The 15,085-nt window shown below is 46.0% G+C and overlaps 4 protein-coding genes across 4 annotated transcripts; all 4 read left to right on the forward strand.

Moving 5' to 3' along the window:
- The first annotated feature begins 1,496 nt into the window (after positions 1-1,496).
- Positions 1,497-3,699, forward strand: LOC137079471 (zona pellucida sperm-binding protein 4-like). The gene is made up of 8 exons (XM_067447424.1): positions 1,497-2,226; positions 2,306-2,493; positions 2,561-2,658; positions 2,732-2,889; positions 2,972-3,164; positions 3,234-3,381; positions 3,467-3,539; positions 3,623-3,699. The coding sequence occupies exons 1-8, from the start codon at positions 1,497-1,499 to the stop codon at positions 3,697-3,699; spliced, it is 1,665 nt and encodes a 554-aa protein (XP_067303525.1).
- A 1,618-nt stretch (positions 3,700-5,317) lies between these two features.
- LOC137079472 (zona pellucida sperm-binding protein 4-like) lies at positions 5,318-7,520 on the forward strand. The gene is made up of 8 exons (XM_067447425.1): positions 5,318-6,047; positions 6,127-6,314; positions 6,382-6,479; positions 6,553-6,710; positions 6,793-6,985; positions 7,055-7,202; positions 7,288-7,360; positions 7,444-7,520. The coding sequence occupies exons 1-8, from the start codon at positions 5,318-5,320 to the stop codon at positions 7,518-7,520; spliced, it is 1,665 nt and encodes a 554-aa protein (XP_067303526.1).
- Positions 7,521-9,138: 1,618 nt separating this feature from the next.
- Positions 9,139-11,341, forward strand: LOC137079473 (zona pellucida sperm-binding protein 4-like). The gene is made up of 8 exons (XM_067447426.1): positions 9,139-9,868; positions 9,948-10,135; positions 10,203-10,300; positions 10,374-10,531; positions 10,614-10,806; positions 10,876-11,023; positions 11,109-11,181; positions 11,265-11,341. The coding sequence occupies exons 1-8, from the start codon at positions 9,139-9,141 to the stop codon at positions 11,339-11,341; spliced, it is 1,665 nt and encodes a 554-aa protein (XP_067303527.1).
- A 1,301-nt stretch (positions 11,342-12,642) lies between these two features.
- Positions 12,643-14,997, forward strand: LOC137079547 (zona pellucida sperm-binding protein 4-like). Its single transcript, XM_067447499.1, has 9 exons — positions 12,643-12,684; positions 13,035-13,524; positions 13,604-13,791; positions 13,859-13,956; positions 14,030-14,187; positions 14,270-14,462; positions 14,532-14,679; positions 14,765-14,837; positions 14,921-14,997. Exons 1-9 carry the CDS (start codon positions 12,643-12,645, stop codon positions 14,995-14,997), a joined length of 1,467 nt encoding a protein of 488 aa, XP_067303600.1.
- Positions 14,998-15,085: the final 88 nt, after the last annotated feature.

Raw genomic sequence — 15,085 nt, forward strand, 5'->3', positions numbered from 1 at the left:
GCAATGGGTTGACTTGGAGTCCAATGTACATGTGTAGACTCATCCCCTCTGTCATAATCAAGGAGTCAAGGGTCTGTCCCTATAAACCTCCCCTGTCCACTTGTGACACACTCCAAACTGGTGACAGGGATTATCCTCCACCTTGGTATCAAATGCACTTCTGTCAAGACCACTATCCTCAGATGATACAATTAAAACATAATTTCGATTGGTGGTATGGTTCTGTTCTGGGCAAGCACTCCCTGTGCATCATGAATAAGAGCAGTGATAAACCCCCATAAAGCAATGCTGATATCCCCCAATCACTACTAATGAAAGCTCTGATGGGCATCGTATTCCTATAGGTGGATGTACTCGGCTGATGAGAGCTTGACTAACGTGACCTGGCAGAGCTAATGGGGACAGGAGCTTACATTGGCAAAGATTGGAGCTAAGACAGTGGACAAGGTCATCAGTGTTAGGAATGAGGAAGGCATTCCCTGTCCTTCATCTCGTTATTTCAAGACATGCAAATTAGTAGAGTTTCCACCTTTTAAACTGATTGGAGTTGATGTCTTCCGATCATGGGACATCCAAATTAGGAACATGGTTAAAAAAAGTACATCCTAGGATCTACTATCTTTGTGTTGCTAAAAAAAGCAGGATTCCCTTGTGATGTTTTAACATAAATATCTTTGACTTTTATGCGGCCAGTTCTGGAGGAACGCTAGCCCAGTATGGGGAGATTACCTAAAGGTCTCTCTGAGTTAGAGAGGGTTTAAAAACATTGCAGCCGGATAAAAGGTATTCTGACATCAACACTCCCATTGCAGAGTGAGAGATGAGGCAAAGCCACCTTGCATACTTTTACTTTATTAAGGACAATTCATCACCACTGCATTGCTTCCTGTCTGTGGCTCCAACACCTAGTTATCTACTACAGCAGCGCAGGACATTTGCCTTGCCCAGGAGTAAAACAAAAAGACATTAACTTTCTTTCATCCCACATGCTCTCAAATTGCTTTACAAATAACGTTTAGGTGTCTGGTTGTATGAAGTCTATTTCTGCTATATTTTTTTGTGTATTTGGGCTATATTACCTCACAGAATTTAATTATAATATTATATCAGAATTATTTGATTTTACTTGCTTTTTAGATTGTTTAAAAACCAGGTGTATATAATGCTAGTTAATACTTCAGCATGTCTACAAGCAAAGCGGAATGCACCAAACATCTACCCAAAGTACTTTGGGCATGCTCCAGTAGCAAACCTGAACATGAACCTTTTTACTTGTCTTCAATATGACGAATCTGACCAACTGGGATCAAAAAATATCACGTGCATAATTTTGAGAACCAATGAGAATCTTCTGGTAGCATAAGCTCCCATTTGGGCATGTCTGGAGAATCATGACTGTTAATGAAGAGGGAGGGATTATCGTTAATTAGCCAAAATCTGTAGAATACAAAAAGACCAAAGGGCAGCATCTCAACAGTGTAACTATCTGTTGAACAATGACAGGAAGTTGGTGTGCAGTGCAGTCTCTGGCACTTTGTGTGTGGTTTTGTGCTTTCTGTCATGCTGTTCCACAGTGGAGTAATCTGCCCCAGAATCCCCAAGCTCTGATGTTACAGCAAACTGACCAGCGGCTTCAGAAGCAAGCTAGTCAGTCTCCTCAGTGGGTTCAACAGCAAGCTAGTCAGCAGGTTCAGAAGCCAGCTAGTCAGTCTCCTCAGTGGCTTCAACAGCAAGCTAGTCAGCAGGTTCAGAAGCCAGCTAGTCAGTCTCCTCAGTGGGTTCAACAGCAGGCTAGTCAGCAGGTTCAGAAGCCAGCTAGTCAGTCTCCTCAGTGGGTTCAACAGCAGGCTAGTCAGCAGGTTCAGAAGCCAGCTAGTCAGTCTCCTCAGTGGGTTCAACAGCAGGCTAGTCAGCAGGTTCAGAAGCCAGCTAGTCAGTCTCCTCAGTGGGTTCAACAGCAGGCTAGTCAGCAGGTTCAGAAGCCAGCTAGTCAGTCTCCTCAGTGGGTTCAACAGCAAGCTAGTCAGTCTCCTCAGTGGGTTCAACAGCAAGCTAGTCAACAGCAGGTTCAGCCTAAGCAGCCAGTGGTGCAGGCAGAGCCCCTTGACAAATGTGCTGTAGCTGATTATGAGCAGATCCAATGTGGCCCAGCTGGTACCAGTGGTGCTGAGTGTGAAGCGCTCAACTGCTGCTTTAACGGACAGCAGTGCTACTATGGGAAGGCGGGTAAGAGTGTTGAGTCAATGTGAAGGGTTTCCTGTTAAACTTCTCTTCAGCAATAACCTGCTCTCTTACCCTGTTCCAGTGACTGTCCAGTGTATAAGAGATGGTCAGTTTGTGGTAGTGGTGGCTAGAGATGTTACTCTGCCTCGATTGAGCCTGGATTCAGTCCGTCTCCTGGGTGGAAATGACCCACCTTGCAGTCCTGTGGGATCCACACCTTCCTTTGCTATATACCAGTTCCCTGTCACTGCATGTGGCACGAGCATGATGGTGCGTAGCTGCTTGTGCTTCTGTTCTGCTTAGAAAAGGACTGGATGCCAACAGTTACTATTTGCAGGAGGATGGTGGCTATGTGGTGTATGAAAACAGGATGACCTCCTCGTATGAAGTGGGTGTCGGACCGCTTGGTTCCATCACAAGGGACAGCCATTTTGAGTAGGTGCTTTTTACACTTGTAGCACTTGTCAAGTATTAACATTTATGCTAAAGCTCCCTGTTTGTTGTACAGGCTTCTCTTCCAGTGTAGGTACTCTGGTACTTCTGTGGAAGCTCTGGTTGTGGAGGTCAACACTGTTCCTGCACCTCCACCAGTAGCTGCTTCTGGACCCCTCAGGGTGGAGCTTAGACTGGCAAATGGTCAATGTGTCACCAAAGGCTGTGCAGAAGGCAAGTGTCTGTCCAAGTATGGAGGATTTTCTACAACTCCAGGTTGCAGCAGTTTCTGTTTAAATGCTGCGTTCTTCCTCAGGGGACGAGGCGTACACCTCTTACTACAGTGATGCTGATTATCCGGTCACAAAAGTCCTGCGGGAGCCGGTGTTTGTTGAGGTGCGGGTTTTGGAGAGGACTGACCCCAACATTGTCCTGATGCTGGGACGTTGCTGGGCGACATCAACCCCCAGTCCACTCAGTCTACCCCAGTGGGACCTTCTGGTCGATGGGTGAGTAAGGCTGGTCTTCATCCAGCTAGTGTGCTGTAAGGCCTTTCTGACTGCCCCTTTGCCTTCCAGATGCCCTTACCGGGATGACCGTTACCTGACCACACTGGTTCCGGTGGCTGGATCTTCTGGTCTTCAGTTCCCAACCCACTACAAGCGCTTTGTTGTGAAGATGTTTACATTTGTGGATCCAGCATCACTGGCTCCTCTGCAGGAAACCGTATGCTCCACAGCCTTGCCTGAACCCTTAATATTAGTCTTTTTATAGTGGTTTCTGTGGCTTGACCCTTTTCCCCCTCTGTTAGATCTTCATCCACTGTAGTACAGCGGTGTGCCATCCCTCTTCTGGCTCCTGTGAGCAAAGCTGTGCTAGGAAAAGTGAGTGCTAGCTGTAAACTGACTTCAGGAACCATGAGAATTTGGTTTTTAAATGCCCCTCAATTCTACCATTTCTCTTCCAGGAAGAGATGCTGATGTCAAGACAATCTCTAGTGGACAAACTGTGGTGTCTAGTGGAGAAGTTACTCTGGTCATGTGACTTTAGTGGTCTTAATAAACTTCTTAACTCAACATCAGTGTCTCTTTGGTATTGCTCTTTCATGACTGTTCTCAGTTTGCATTATTGGCCCACTACTTGCCTAATCCACACTAAGAATATTTGCAATGGGTTGACTTGGAGTCCAATGTACATGTGTAGACTCATCCCCTCTGTCATAATCAAGGAGTCAAGGGTCTGTCCCTATAAACCTCCCCTGTCCACTTGTGACACACTCCAAACTGGTGACAGGGATTATCCTCCACCTTGGTATCAAATGCACTTCTGTCAAGACCACTATCCTCAGATGATACAATTAAAACATAATTTCGATTGGTGGTATGGTTCTGTTCTGGGCAAGCACTCCCTGTGCATCATGAATAAGAGCAGTGATAAACCCCCATAAAGCAATGCTGATATCCCCCAATCACTACTAATGAAAGCTCTGACGGGCATCGTATTCCTATAGGTGGATGTACTCGGCTGATGAGAGCTTGACTAACGTGACCTGGCAGAGCTAATGGGGACAGGAGTTTACATTGGCAAAGATTGGAGCTAAGACAGTGGACAAGGTCATCAGTGTTAGGAATGAGGAAGGCATTCCCTGTCCTTCATCTCGTTATTTCAAGACATGCAAATTAGTAGAGTTTCCACCTTTTAAACTGATTGGAGTTGATGTCTTCCGATCATGGGACATCCAAATTAGGAACATGGTTAAAAAAAGTACATCCTAGGATCTACTATCTTTGTGTTGCTAAAAAAAGCAGGATTCCCTTGTGATGTTTTAACATAAATATCTTTGACTTTTATGCGGCCAGTTCTGGAGGAACGCTAGCCCAGTATGGGGAGATTACCTAAAGGTCTCTCTGAGTTAGAGAGGGTTTAAAAACATTGCAGCCGGATAAAAGGTATTCTGACATCAACACTCCCATTGCAGAGTGAGAGATGAGGCAAAGCCACCTTGCATACTTTTACTTTATTAAGGACAATTCATCACCACTGCATTGCTTCCTGTCTGTGGCTCCAACACCTAGTTATCTACTACAGCAGCACAGGACATTTGCCTTGCCCAGGAGTAAAACAAAAAGACATTAACTTTCTTTCATCCCACATGCTCTCAAATTGCTTTACAAATAACGTTTAGGTGTCTGGTTGTATGAAGTCTATTTCTGCTATATTTTTTTGTGTATTTGGGCTATATTACCTCACAGAATTTAATTATAATATTATATCAGAATTATTTGATTTTACTTGCTTTTTAGATTGTTTAAAAACCAGGTGTATATAATGCTAGTTAATACTTCAGCATGTCTACAAGCAAAGCGGAATGCACCAAACATCTACCTTGGGCACTTTGGGCATGCTCCAGTAGCAAACCTGAACATGAACCTTTTTACTTGTCTTCAATATGACGAATCTGACCAACTGGGATCAAAAAATATCACGTGCATAATTTTGAGAACCAATGAGAATCTTCTGGTAGCATAAGCTCCCATTTGGGCATGTCTGGAGAATCATGACTGTTAATGAAGAGGGAGGGATTATCGTTAATTAGCCAAAATCTGTAGAATACAAAAAGACCAAAGGGCAGCATCTCAACAGTGTAACTATCTGTTGAACAATGACAGGAAGTTGGTGTGCAGTGCAGTCTCTGGCACTTTGTGTGTGGTTTTGTGCTTTCTGTCATGCTGTTCCACAGTGGAGTAATCTGCCCCAGAATCCCCAAGCTCTGATGTTACAGCAAACTGACCAGCGGCTTCAGAAGCAAGCTAGTCAGTCTCCTCAGTGGGTTCAACAGCAAGCTAGTCAGCAGGTTCAGAAGCCAGCTAGTCAGTCTCCTCAGTGGGTTCAACAGCAAGCTAGTCAGCAGGTTCAGAAGCCAGCTAGTCAGTCTCCTCAGTGGGTTCAACAGCAAGCTAGTCAGCAGGTTCAGAAGCCAGCTAGTCAGTCTCCTCAGTGGGTTCAACAGCAGGCTAGTCAGCAGGTTCAGAAGCCAGCTAGTCAGTCTCCTCAGTGGGTTCAACAGCAGGCTAGTCAGCAGGTTCAGAAGCCAGCTAGTCAGTCTCCTCAGTGGGTTCAACAGCAGGCTAGTCAGCAGGTTCAGAAGCCAGCTAGTCAGTCTCCTCAGTGGGTTCAACAGCAAGCTAGTCAGTCTCCTCAGTGGGTTCAACAGCAAGCTAGTCAACAGCAGGTTCAGCCTAAGCAGCCAGTGGTGCAGGCAGAGCCCCTTGACAAATGTGCTGTAGCTGATTATGAGCAGATCCAATGTGGCCCAGCTGGTACCAGTGGTGCTGAGTGTGAAGCGCTCAACTGCTGCTTTAACGGACAGCAGTGCTACTATGGGAAGGCGGGTAAGAGTGTTGAGTCAATGTGAAGGGTTTCCTGTTAAACTTCTCTTCAGCAATAACCTGCTCTCTTACCCTGTTCCAGTGACTGTCCAGTGTATAAGAGATGGTCAGTTTGTGGTAGTGGTGGCTAGAGATGTTACTCTGCCTCGATTGAGCCTGGATTCAGTCCGTCTCCTGGGTGGAAATGACCCACCTTGCAGTCCTGTGGGATCCACACCTTCCTTTGCTATATACCAGTTCCCTGTCACTGCATGTGGCACGAGCATGATGGTGCGTAGCTGCTTGTGCTTCTGTTCTGCTTAGAAAAGGACTGGATGCCAACAGTTACTATTTGCAGGAGGATGGTGGCTATGTGGTGTATGAAAACAGGATGACCTCCTCGTATGAAGTGGGTGTCGGACCGCTTGGTTCCATCACAAGGGACAGCCATTTTGAGTAGGTGCTTTTTACACTTGTAGCACTTGTCAAGTATTAACATTTATGCTAAAGCTCCCTGTTTGTTGTACAGGCTTCTCTTCCAGTGTAGGTACTCTGGTACTTCTGTGGAAGCTCTGGTTGTGGAGGTCAACACTGTTCCTGCACCTCCACCAGTAGCTGCTTCTGGACCCCTCAGGGTGGAGCTTAGACTGGCAAATGGTCAATGTGTCACCAAAGGCTGTGCAGAAGGCAAGTGTCTGTCCAAGTATGGAGGATTTTCTACAACTCCAGGTTGCAGCAGTTTCTGTTTAAATGCTGCGTTCTTCCTCAGGGGACGAGGCGTACACCTCTTACTACAGTGATGCTGATTATCCGGTCACAAAAGTCCTGCGGGAGCCGGTGTTTGTTGAGGTGCGGGTTTTGGAGAGGACTGACCCCAACATTGTCCTGATGCTGGGACGTTGCTGGGCGACATCAACCCCCAGTCCACTCAGTCTACCCCAGTGGGACCTTCTGGTCGATGGGTGAGTAAGGCTGGTCTTCATCCAGCTAGTGTGCTGTAAGGCCTTTCTGACTGCCCCTTTGCCTTCCAGATGCCCTTACCGGGATGACCGTTACCTGACCACACTGGTTCCGGTGGCTGGATCTTCTGGTCTTCAGTTCCCAACCCACTACAAGCGCTTTGTTGTGAAGATGTTTACATTTGTGGATCCAGCATCACTGGCTCCTCTGCAGGAAACTGTATGCTCCACAGCCTTGCCTGAACCCTTAATATTAGTCTTTTTATAGTGGTTTCTGTGGCTTGACCCTTTTCCCCCTCTGTTAGATCTTCATCCACTGTAGTACAGCGGTGTGCCATCCCTCTTCTGGCTCCTGTGAGCAAAGCTGTGCTAGGAAAAGTGAGTGCTAGCTGTAAACTGACTTCAGGAACCATGAGAATTTGGTTTTTAAATGCCCCTCAATTCTACCATTTCTCTTCCAGGAAGAGATGCTGATGTCAAGACAATCTCTAGTGGACAAACTGTGGTGTCTAGTGGAGAAGTTACTCTGGTCATGTGACTTTAGTGGTCTTAATAAACTTCTTAACTCAACATCAGTGTCTCTTTGGTATTGCTCTTTCATGACTGTTCTCAGTTTGCATTATTGGCCCACTACTTGCCTAATCCACACTAAGAATATTTGCAATGGGTTGACTTGGAGTCCAATGTACATGTGTAGACTCATCCCCTCTGTCATAATCAAGGAGTCAAGGGTCTGTCCCTATAAACCTCCCCTGTCCACTTGTGACACACTCCAAACTGGTGACAGGGATTATCCTCCACCTTGGTATCAAATGCACTTCTGTCAAGACCACTATCCTCAGATGATACAATTAAAACATAATTTCGATTGGTGGTATGGTTCTGTTCTGGGCAAGCACTCCCTGTGCATCATGAATAAGAGCAGTGATAAACCCCCATAAAGCAATGCTGATATCCCCCAATCACTACTAATGAAAGCTCTGATGGGCATCGTATTCCTATAGGTGGATGTACTCGGCTGATGAGAGCTTGACTAACGTGACCTGGCAGAGCTAATGGGGACAGGAGCTTACATTGGCAAAGATTGGAGCTAAGACAGTGGACAAGGTCATCAGTGTTAGGAATGAGGAAGGCATTCCCTGTCCTTCATCTCGTTATTTCAAGACATGCAAATTAGTAGAGTTTCCACCTTTTAAACTGATTGGAGTTGATGTCTTCCGATCATGGGACATCCAAATTAGGAACATGGTTAAAAAAAGTACATCCTAGGATCTACTATCTTTGTGTTGCTAAAAAAAGCAGGATTCCCTTGTGATGTTTTAACATAAATATCTTTGACTTTTATGCGGCCAGTTCTGGAGGAACGCTAGCCCAGTATGGGGAGATTACCTAAAGGTCTCTCTGAGTTAGAGAGGGTTTAAAAACATTGCAGCCGGATAAAAGGTATTCTGACATCAACACTCCCATTGCAGAGTGAGAGATGAGGCAAAGCCACCTTGCATACTTTTACTTTATTAAGGACAATTCATCACCACTGCATTGCTTCCTGTCTGTGGCTCCAACACCTAGTTATCTACTACAGCAGCGCAGGACATTTGCCTTGCCCAGGAGTAAAACAAAAAGACATTAACTTTCTTTCATCCCACATGCTCTCAAATTGCTTTACAAATAACGTTTAGGTGTCTGGTTGTATGAAGTCTATTTCTGCTATATTTTTTTGTGTATTTGGGCTATATTACCTCACAGAATTTAATTATAATATTATATCAGAATTATTTGATTTTACTTGCTTTTTAGATTGTTTAAAAACCAGGTGTATATAATGCTAGTTAATACTTCAGCATGTCTACAAGCAAAGCGGAATGCACCAAACATCTACCCAAAGTACTTTGGGCATGCTCCAGTAGCAAACCTGAACATGAACCTTTTTACTTGTCTTCAATATGACGAATCTGACCAACTGGGATCAAAAAATATCACGTGCATAATTTTGAGAACCAATGAGAATCTTCTGGTAGCATAAGCTCCCATTTGGGCATGTCTGGAGAATCATGACTGTTAATGAAGAGGGAGGGATTATCGTTAATTAGCCAAAATCTGTAGAATACAAAAAGACCAAAGGGCAGCATCTCAACAGTGTAACTATCTGTTGAACAATGACAGGAAGTTGGTGTGCAGTGCAGTCTCTGGCACTTTGTGTGTGGTTTTGTGCTTTCTGTCATGCTGTTCCACAGTGGAGTAATCTGCCCCAGAATCCCCAAGCTCTGATGTTACAGCAAACTGACCAGCGGCTTCAGAAGCAAGCTAGTCAGTCTCCTCAGTGGGTTCAACAGCAAGCTAGTCAGCAGGTTCAGAAGCCAGCTAGTCAGTCTCCTCAGTGGCTTCAACAGCAAGCTAGTCAGCAGGTTCAGAAGCCAGCTAGTCAGTCTCCTCAGTGGGTTCAACAGCAGGCTAGTCAGCAGGTTCAGAAGCCAGCTAGTCAGTCTCCTCAGTGGGTTCAACAGCAGGCTAGTCAGCAGGTTCAGAAGCCAGCTAGTCAGTCTCCTCAGTGGGTTCAACAGCAGGCTAGTCAGCAGGTTCAGAAGCCAGCTAGTCAGTCTCCTCAGTGGGTTCAACAGCAGGCTAGTCAGCAGGTTCAGAAGCCAGCTAGTCAGTCTCCTCAGTGGGTTCAACAGCAAGCTAGTCAGTCTCCTCAGTGGGTTCAACAGCAAGCTAGTCAACAGCAGGTTCAGCCTAAGCAGCCAGTGGTGCAGGCAGAGCCCCTTGACAAATGTGCTGTAGCTGATTATGAGCAGATCCAATGTGGCCCAGCTGGTACCAGTGGTGCTGAGTGTGAAGCGCTCAACTGCTGCTTTAACGGACAGCAGTGCTACTATGGGAAGGCGGGTAAGAGTGTTGAGTCAATGTGAAGGGTTTCCTGTTAAACTTCTCTTCAGCAATAACCTGCTCTCTTACCCTGTTCCAGTGACTGTCCAGTGTATAAGAGATGGTCAGTTTGTGGTAGTGGTGGCTAGAGATGTTACTCTGCCTCGATTGAGCCTGGATTCAGTCCGTCTCCTGGGTGGAAATGACCCACCTTGCAGTCCTGTGGGATCCACACCTTCCTTTGCTATATACCAGTTCCCTGTCACTGCATGTGGCACGAGCATGATGGTGCGTAGCTGCTTGTGCTTCTGTTCTGCTTAGAAAAGGACTGGATGCCAACAGTTACTATTTGCAGGAGGATGGTGGCTATGTGGTGTATGAAAACAGGATGACCTCCTCGTATGAAGTGGGTGTCGGACCGCTTGGTTCCATCACAAGGGACAGCCATTTTGAGTAGGTGCTTTTTACACTTGTAGCACTTGTCAAGTATTAACATTTATGCTAAAGCTCCCTGTTTGTTGTACAGGCTTCTCTTCCAGTGTAGGTACTCTGGTACTTCTGTGGAAGCTCTGGTTGTGGAGGTCAACACTGTTCCTGCACCTCCACCAGTAGCTGCTTCTGGACCCCTCAGGGTGGAGCTTAGACTGGCAAATGGTCAATGTGTCACCAAAGGCTGTGCAGAAGGCAAGTGTCTGTCCAAGTATGGAGGATTTTCTACAACTCCAGGTTGCAGCAGTTTCTGTTTAAATGCTGCGTTCTTCCTCAGGGGACGAGGCGTACACCTCTTACTACAGTGATGCTGATTATCCGGTCACAAAAGTCCTGCGGGAGCCGGTGTTTGTTGAGGTGCGGGTTTTGGAGAGGACTGACCCCAACATTGTCCTGATGCTGGGACGTTGCTGGGCGACATCAACCCCCAGTCCACTCAGTCTACCCCAGTGGGACCTTCTGGTCGATGGGTGAGTAAGGCTGGTCTTCATCCAGCTAGTGTGCTGTAAGGCCTTTCTGACTGCCCCTTTGCCTTCCAGATGCCCTTACCGGGATGACCGTTACCTGACCACACTGGTTCCGGTGGCTGGATCTTCTGGTCTTCAGTTCCCAACCCACTACAAGCGCTTTGTTGTGAAGATGTTTACATTTGTGGATCCAGCATCACTGGCTCCTCTGCAGGAAACCGTATGCTCCACAGCCTTGCCTGAACCCTTAATATTAGTCTTTTTATAGTGGTTTCTGTGGCTTGACCCTTTCCCCCCTCTGTTAGATCTTCATCCACTGTAGTACAGCGGTGTGCCATCCCTCTTCTGGCTCCTGTGAGCAAAGCTGTGCTAGGAAAAGTGAGTGCTAGCTGTAAACTGACTTCAGGAACCATGAGAATTTGGTTTTTAAATGCCCCTCAATTCTACCATTTCTCTTCCAGGAAGAGATGCTGATGTCAAGACAATCTCTAGTGGACAAACTGTGGTGTCTAGTGGAGAAGTTACTCTGGTCATGTGACTTTAGTGGTCTTAATAAACTTCTTAACTCAACATCAGTGTCTCTTTGGTATTGCTCTTTCATGACTGTTCTCAGTTTGCATTATTGGCCCACTACTTGCCTAATCCACACTAAGAATATTTGCAATGGGTTGACTTGGAGTCCAATGTACATGTGTAGACTCATCCCCTCTGTCATAATCAAGGAGTCAAGGGTCTGTCCCTATAAACCTCCCCTGTCCACTTGTGACACACTCCAAACTGGTGACAGGGATTATCCTCCACCTTGGTATCAAATGCACTTCTGTCAAGACCACTATCCTCAGATGATACAATTAAAACATAATTTCGATTGGTGGTATGGTTCTGTTCTGGGCAAGCACTCCCTGTGCATCATGAATAAGAGCAGTGATAAACCCCCATAAAGCAATGCTGATATCCCCCAATCACTACTAATGAAAGCTCTGATGGGCATCGTATTCCTATAGGTGGATGTACTCGGCTGATGAGAGCTTGACTAACGTGACCTGGCAGAGCTAATGGGGACAGGAGCTTACATTGGCAAAGATTGGAGCTAAGACAGTGGACAAGGTCATCAGTGTTAGGAATGAGGAAGGCATTCCCTGTCCTTCATCTCGTTATTTCAAGACATGCAAATTAGTAGAGTTTCCACCTTTTAAACTGATTGGAGTTGATGTCTTCCGATCATGGGACATCCAAATTAGGAACATGGTTAAAAAAAGTACATCCTAGGATCTACTATCTTTGTGTTGCTAAAAAAAGCAGGATTCCCTTGTGATGTTTTAACATAAATATCTTTGACTTTTATGCGGCCAGTTCTGGAGGAACGCTAGCCCAGTATGGGGAGATTACCTAAAGGTCTCTCTGAGTTAGAGAGGGTTTAAAAACATTGCAGCCGGATAAAAGGTATTCTGACATCAACACTCCCATTGCAGAGTGAGAGATGAGGCAAAGCCACCTTGCATACTTTTACTTTATTAAGGACAATTCATCACCACTGCATTGCTTCCTGTCTGTGGCTCCAACACCTAGTTATCTACTACAGCAGCGCAGGACATTTGCCTTGCCCAGGAGTAAAACAAAAAGACATTAACTTTCTTTCATCCCACATGCTCTCAAATTGCTTTACAAATAACGTTTAGGTGTCTGGTTGTATGAAGTCTATTTCTGCTATATTTTTTTGTGTATTTGGGCTATATTACCTCACAGAATTTAATTATAATATATCAGAATTATTTGATTTTACTTGCTTTTTAGATTGTTTAAAAACCAGGTGTATATAATGCTAGTTAATACTTCAGCATGTCTACAAGCAAAGCGGAATGCACCAAACATCTACCCAAAGTACTTTGGGCATGCTCCAGTAGCAAACCTGAACATGAACCTTTTTACTTGTCTTCAATATGACGAATCTGACCAACTGGGATCAAAAAATATCACGTGCATAATTTTGAGAACCAATGAGAATCTTCTGGTAGCATAAGCTCCCATTTGGGCATGTCTGGAGAATCATGACTGTTAATGAAGAGGGAGGGATTATCGTTAATTAGCCAAAATCTGTAGAATACAAAAAGACCAAAGGGCAGCATCTCAACAGTGTAACTATCTGTTGAACAATGACAGGAAGTTGGTGTGCAGTGCAGTCTCTGGCACTTTGTGTGTGGTTTTGTGTTTTCTGTCATGCTGTTCCACAGTGGAGTAATCTGCCCCAGAATCCCCAAGCTCTGATGTTACAGCAAACTGACCAGCGGCTTCAGAAGCAAGCTAGTCAGCAGGTTCAGAAGCCAGCTAGTCAGTCTCCTCAGTGGGTTCAACAGCAAGCTAGTCAGCAGGTTCAGAAGCCAGCTAGTCAGTCTCCTCAGTGGGTTCAACAGCAGGCTAGTCAGCAGGTTCAGAAGCCAGCTAGTCAGTCTCCTCAGTGGGTTCAACAGCAGGCTAGTCAGCAGGTTCAGAAGCCAGCTAGTCAGTCTCCTCAGTGGGTTCAACAGCAAGCTAGTCAGTCTCCTCAGTGGGTTCAACAGCAGGTTCAGCCTAAGCAGCCAGTGGTGCAGGCAGAGCCCCTTGACAAATGTGCTGTTGCTGATTATGAGCAGATCCAATGTGGCCCAGCTGGTACCAGTGGTGCTGAGTGTGAAGCGCTCAACTGCTGCTTTAACGGACAGCAGTGCTACTATGGGAAGGCGGGTAAGAGTGTTGAGTCAATGTGAAGGGTTTCCTGTTAAACTTCTCTTCAGCAATAACCTGCTCTCTTACCCTGTTCCAGTGACTGTCCAGTGTATAAGAGATGGTCAGTTTGTGGTAGTGGTGGCTAGAGATGTTACTCTGCCTCGATTGAGCCTGGATTCAGTCCGTCTCCTGGGTGGAAATGACCCACCTTGCAGTCCTGTGGGATCCACACCTTCCTTTGCTATATACCAGTTCCCTGTCACTGCATGTGGCACGAGCATGATGGTGGGTAGCTGCTTGTGCTTCTGTTCTGCTTAGAAAAGGACTGGATGCCAACAGTTACTATTTGCAGGAGGATGGTGGCTATGTGGTGTATGAAAACAGGATGACCTCCTCGTATGAAGTGGGTGTCGGACCGCTTGGTTCCATCACAAGGGACAGCCATTTTGAGTAGGTGCTTTTTACACTTGTAGCACTTGTCAAGTATTAACATTTATGCTAAAGCTCCCTGTTTGTTGTACAGGCTTCTCTTCCAGTGTAGGTACTCTGGTACTTCTGTGGAAGCTCTGGTTGTGGAGGTCAACACTGTTCCTGCACCTCCACCAGTAGCTGCTTCTGGACCCCTCAGGGTGGAGCTTAGACTGGCAAATGGTCAATGTGTCACCAAAGGCTGTGCAGAAGGCAAGTGTCTGTCCAAGTATGGAGGATTTTCTACAACTCCAGGTTGCAGCAGTTTCTGTTTAAATGCTGCGTTCTTCCTCAGGGGACGAGGCGTACACCTCTTACTACAGTGATGCTGATTATCCGGTCACAAAAGTCCTGCGGGAGCCGGTGTTTGTTGAGGTGCGGGTTTTGGAGAGGACTGACCCCAACATTGTCCTGATGCTGGGACGTTGCTGGGCGACATCAACCCCCAGTCCACTCAGTCTACCCCAGTGGGACCTTCTGGTCGATGGGTGAGTAAGGCTGGTCTTCATCCAGCTAGTGTGCTGTAAGGCCTTTCTGACTGCCCCTTTGCCTTCCAGATGCCCTTACCGGGATGACCGTTACCTGACCACACTGGTTCCGGTGGCTGGATCTTCTGGTCTTCAGTTCCCAACCCACTACAAGCGCTTTGTTGTGAAGATGTTTACATTTGTGGATCCAGCATCACTGGCTCCTCTGCAGGAAACCGTATGCTCCACAGCCTTGCCTGAACCCTTAATATTAGTCTTTTTATAGTGGTTTCTGTGGCTTGACCCTTTCCCCCCTCTGTTAGATCTTCATCCACTGTAGTACAGCGGTGTGCCATCCCTCTTCTGGCTCCTGTGAGCAAAGCTGTGCTAGGAAAAGTGAGTGCTAGCTGTAAACTGACTTCAGGAACCATGAGAATTTGGTTTTTAAATGCCCCTCAATTCTACCATTTCTCTTCCAGGAAGAGATGCTGATGTCAAGACAATCTCTAGTGGACAAACTGTGGTGTCTAGTGGAGAAGTTACTCTGGTCATGTGACTTTAGTGGTCTTAATAAACTTCTTAACTCAACATCAGTGTCTCTTTGGTATTGCTCTTTCATGACTGTTCTCAGTTTGCATTATTGG

This window comes from Pseudorasbora parva, chromosome 6 (genome assembly GCF_024679245.1).
Source record: "Pseudorasbora parva isolate DD20220531a chromosome 6, ASM2467924v1, whole genome shotgun sequence".
In the NCBI taxonomy this organism is placed as follows: domain Eukaryota; kingdom Metazoa; phylum Chordata; class Actinopteri; order Cypriniformes; family Gobionidae; genus Pseudorasbora; species Pseudorasbora parva.

Coding starts and splice junctions, on each gene's coding strand:
- LOC137079472 (XM_067447425.1), top strand. CDS start 5,318: ATGACAGGAAGTTGGTGTGCAGTGCAGTCTCTGGCACTTTGTGTGTGG. Junction 6,480..6,552: donor ACAAGGGACAGCCATTTTGA/GTAGGTGCTTTT, acceptor TTTGTTGTACAG/GCTTCTCTTCCAGTGTAGGT. Junction 6,711..6,792: donor CACCAAAGGCTGTGCAGAAG/GCAAGTGTCTGT, acceptor GTTCTTCCTCAG/GGGACGAGGCGTACACCTCT.
- LOC137079471 (XM_067447424.1), top strand. CDS start 1,497: ATGACAGGAAGTTGGTGTGCAGTGCAGTCTCTGGCACTTTGTGTGTGG. Junction 2,494..2,560: donor CATGTGGCACGAGCATGATG/GTGCGTAGCTGC, acceptor TACTATTTGCAG/GAGGATGGTGGCTATGTGGT. Junction 3,165..3,233: donor TGGGACCTTCTGGTCGATGG/GTGAGTAAGGCT, acceptor TTTGCCTTCCAG/ATGCCCTTACCGGGATGACC.
- LOC137079473 (XM_067447426.1), top strand. CDS start 9,139: ATGACAGGAAGTTGGTGTGCAGTGCAGTCTCTGGCACTTTGTGTGTGG. Junction 9,869..9,947: donor GTGCTACTATGGGAAGGCGG/GTAAGAGTGTTG, acceptor ACCCTGTTCCAG/TGACTGTCCAGTGTATAAGA. Junction 11,024..11,108: donor TGGCTCCTCTGCAGGAAACC/GTATGCTCCACA, acceptor CCCCTCTGTTAG/ATCTTCATCCACTGTAGTAC.
- LOC137079547 (XM_067447499.1), top strand. CDS start 12,643: ATGTCTACAAGCAAAGCGGAATGCACCAAACATCTACCCAAA. Junction 13,792..13,858: donor CATGTGGCACGAGCATGATG/GTGGGTAGCTGC, acceptor TACTATTTGCAG/GAGGATGGTGGCTATGTGGT. Junction 14,680..14,764: donor TGGCTCCTCTGCAGGAAACC/GTATGCTCCACA, acceptor CCCCTCTGTTAG/ATCTTCATCCACTGTAGTAC.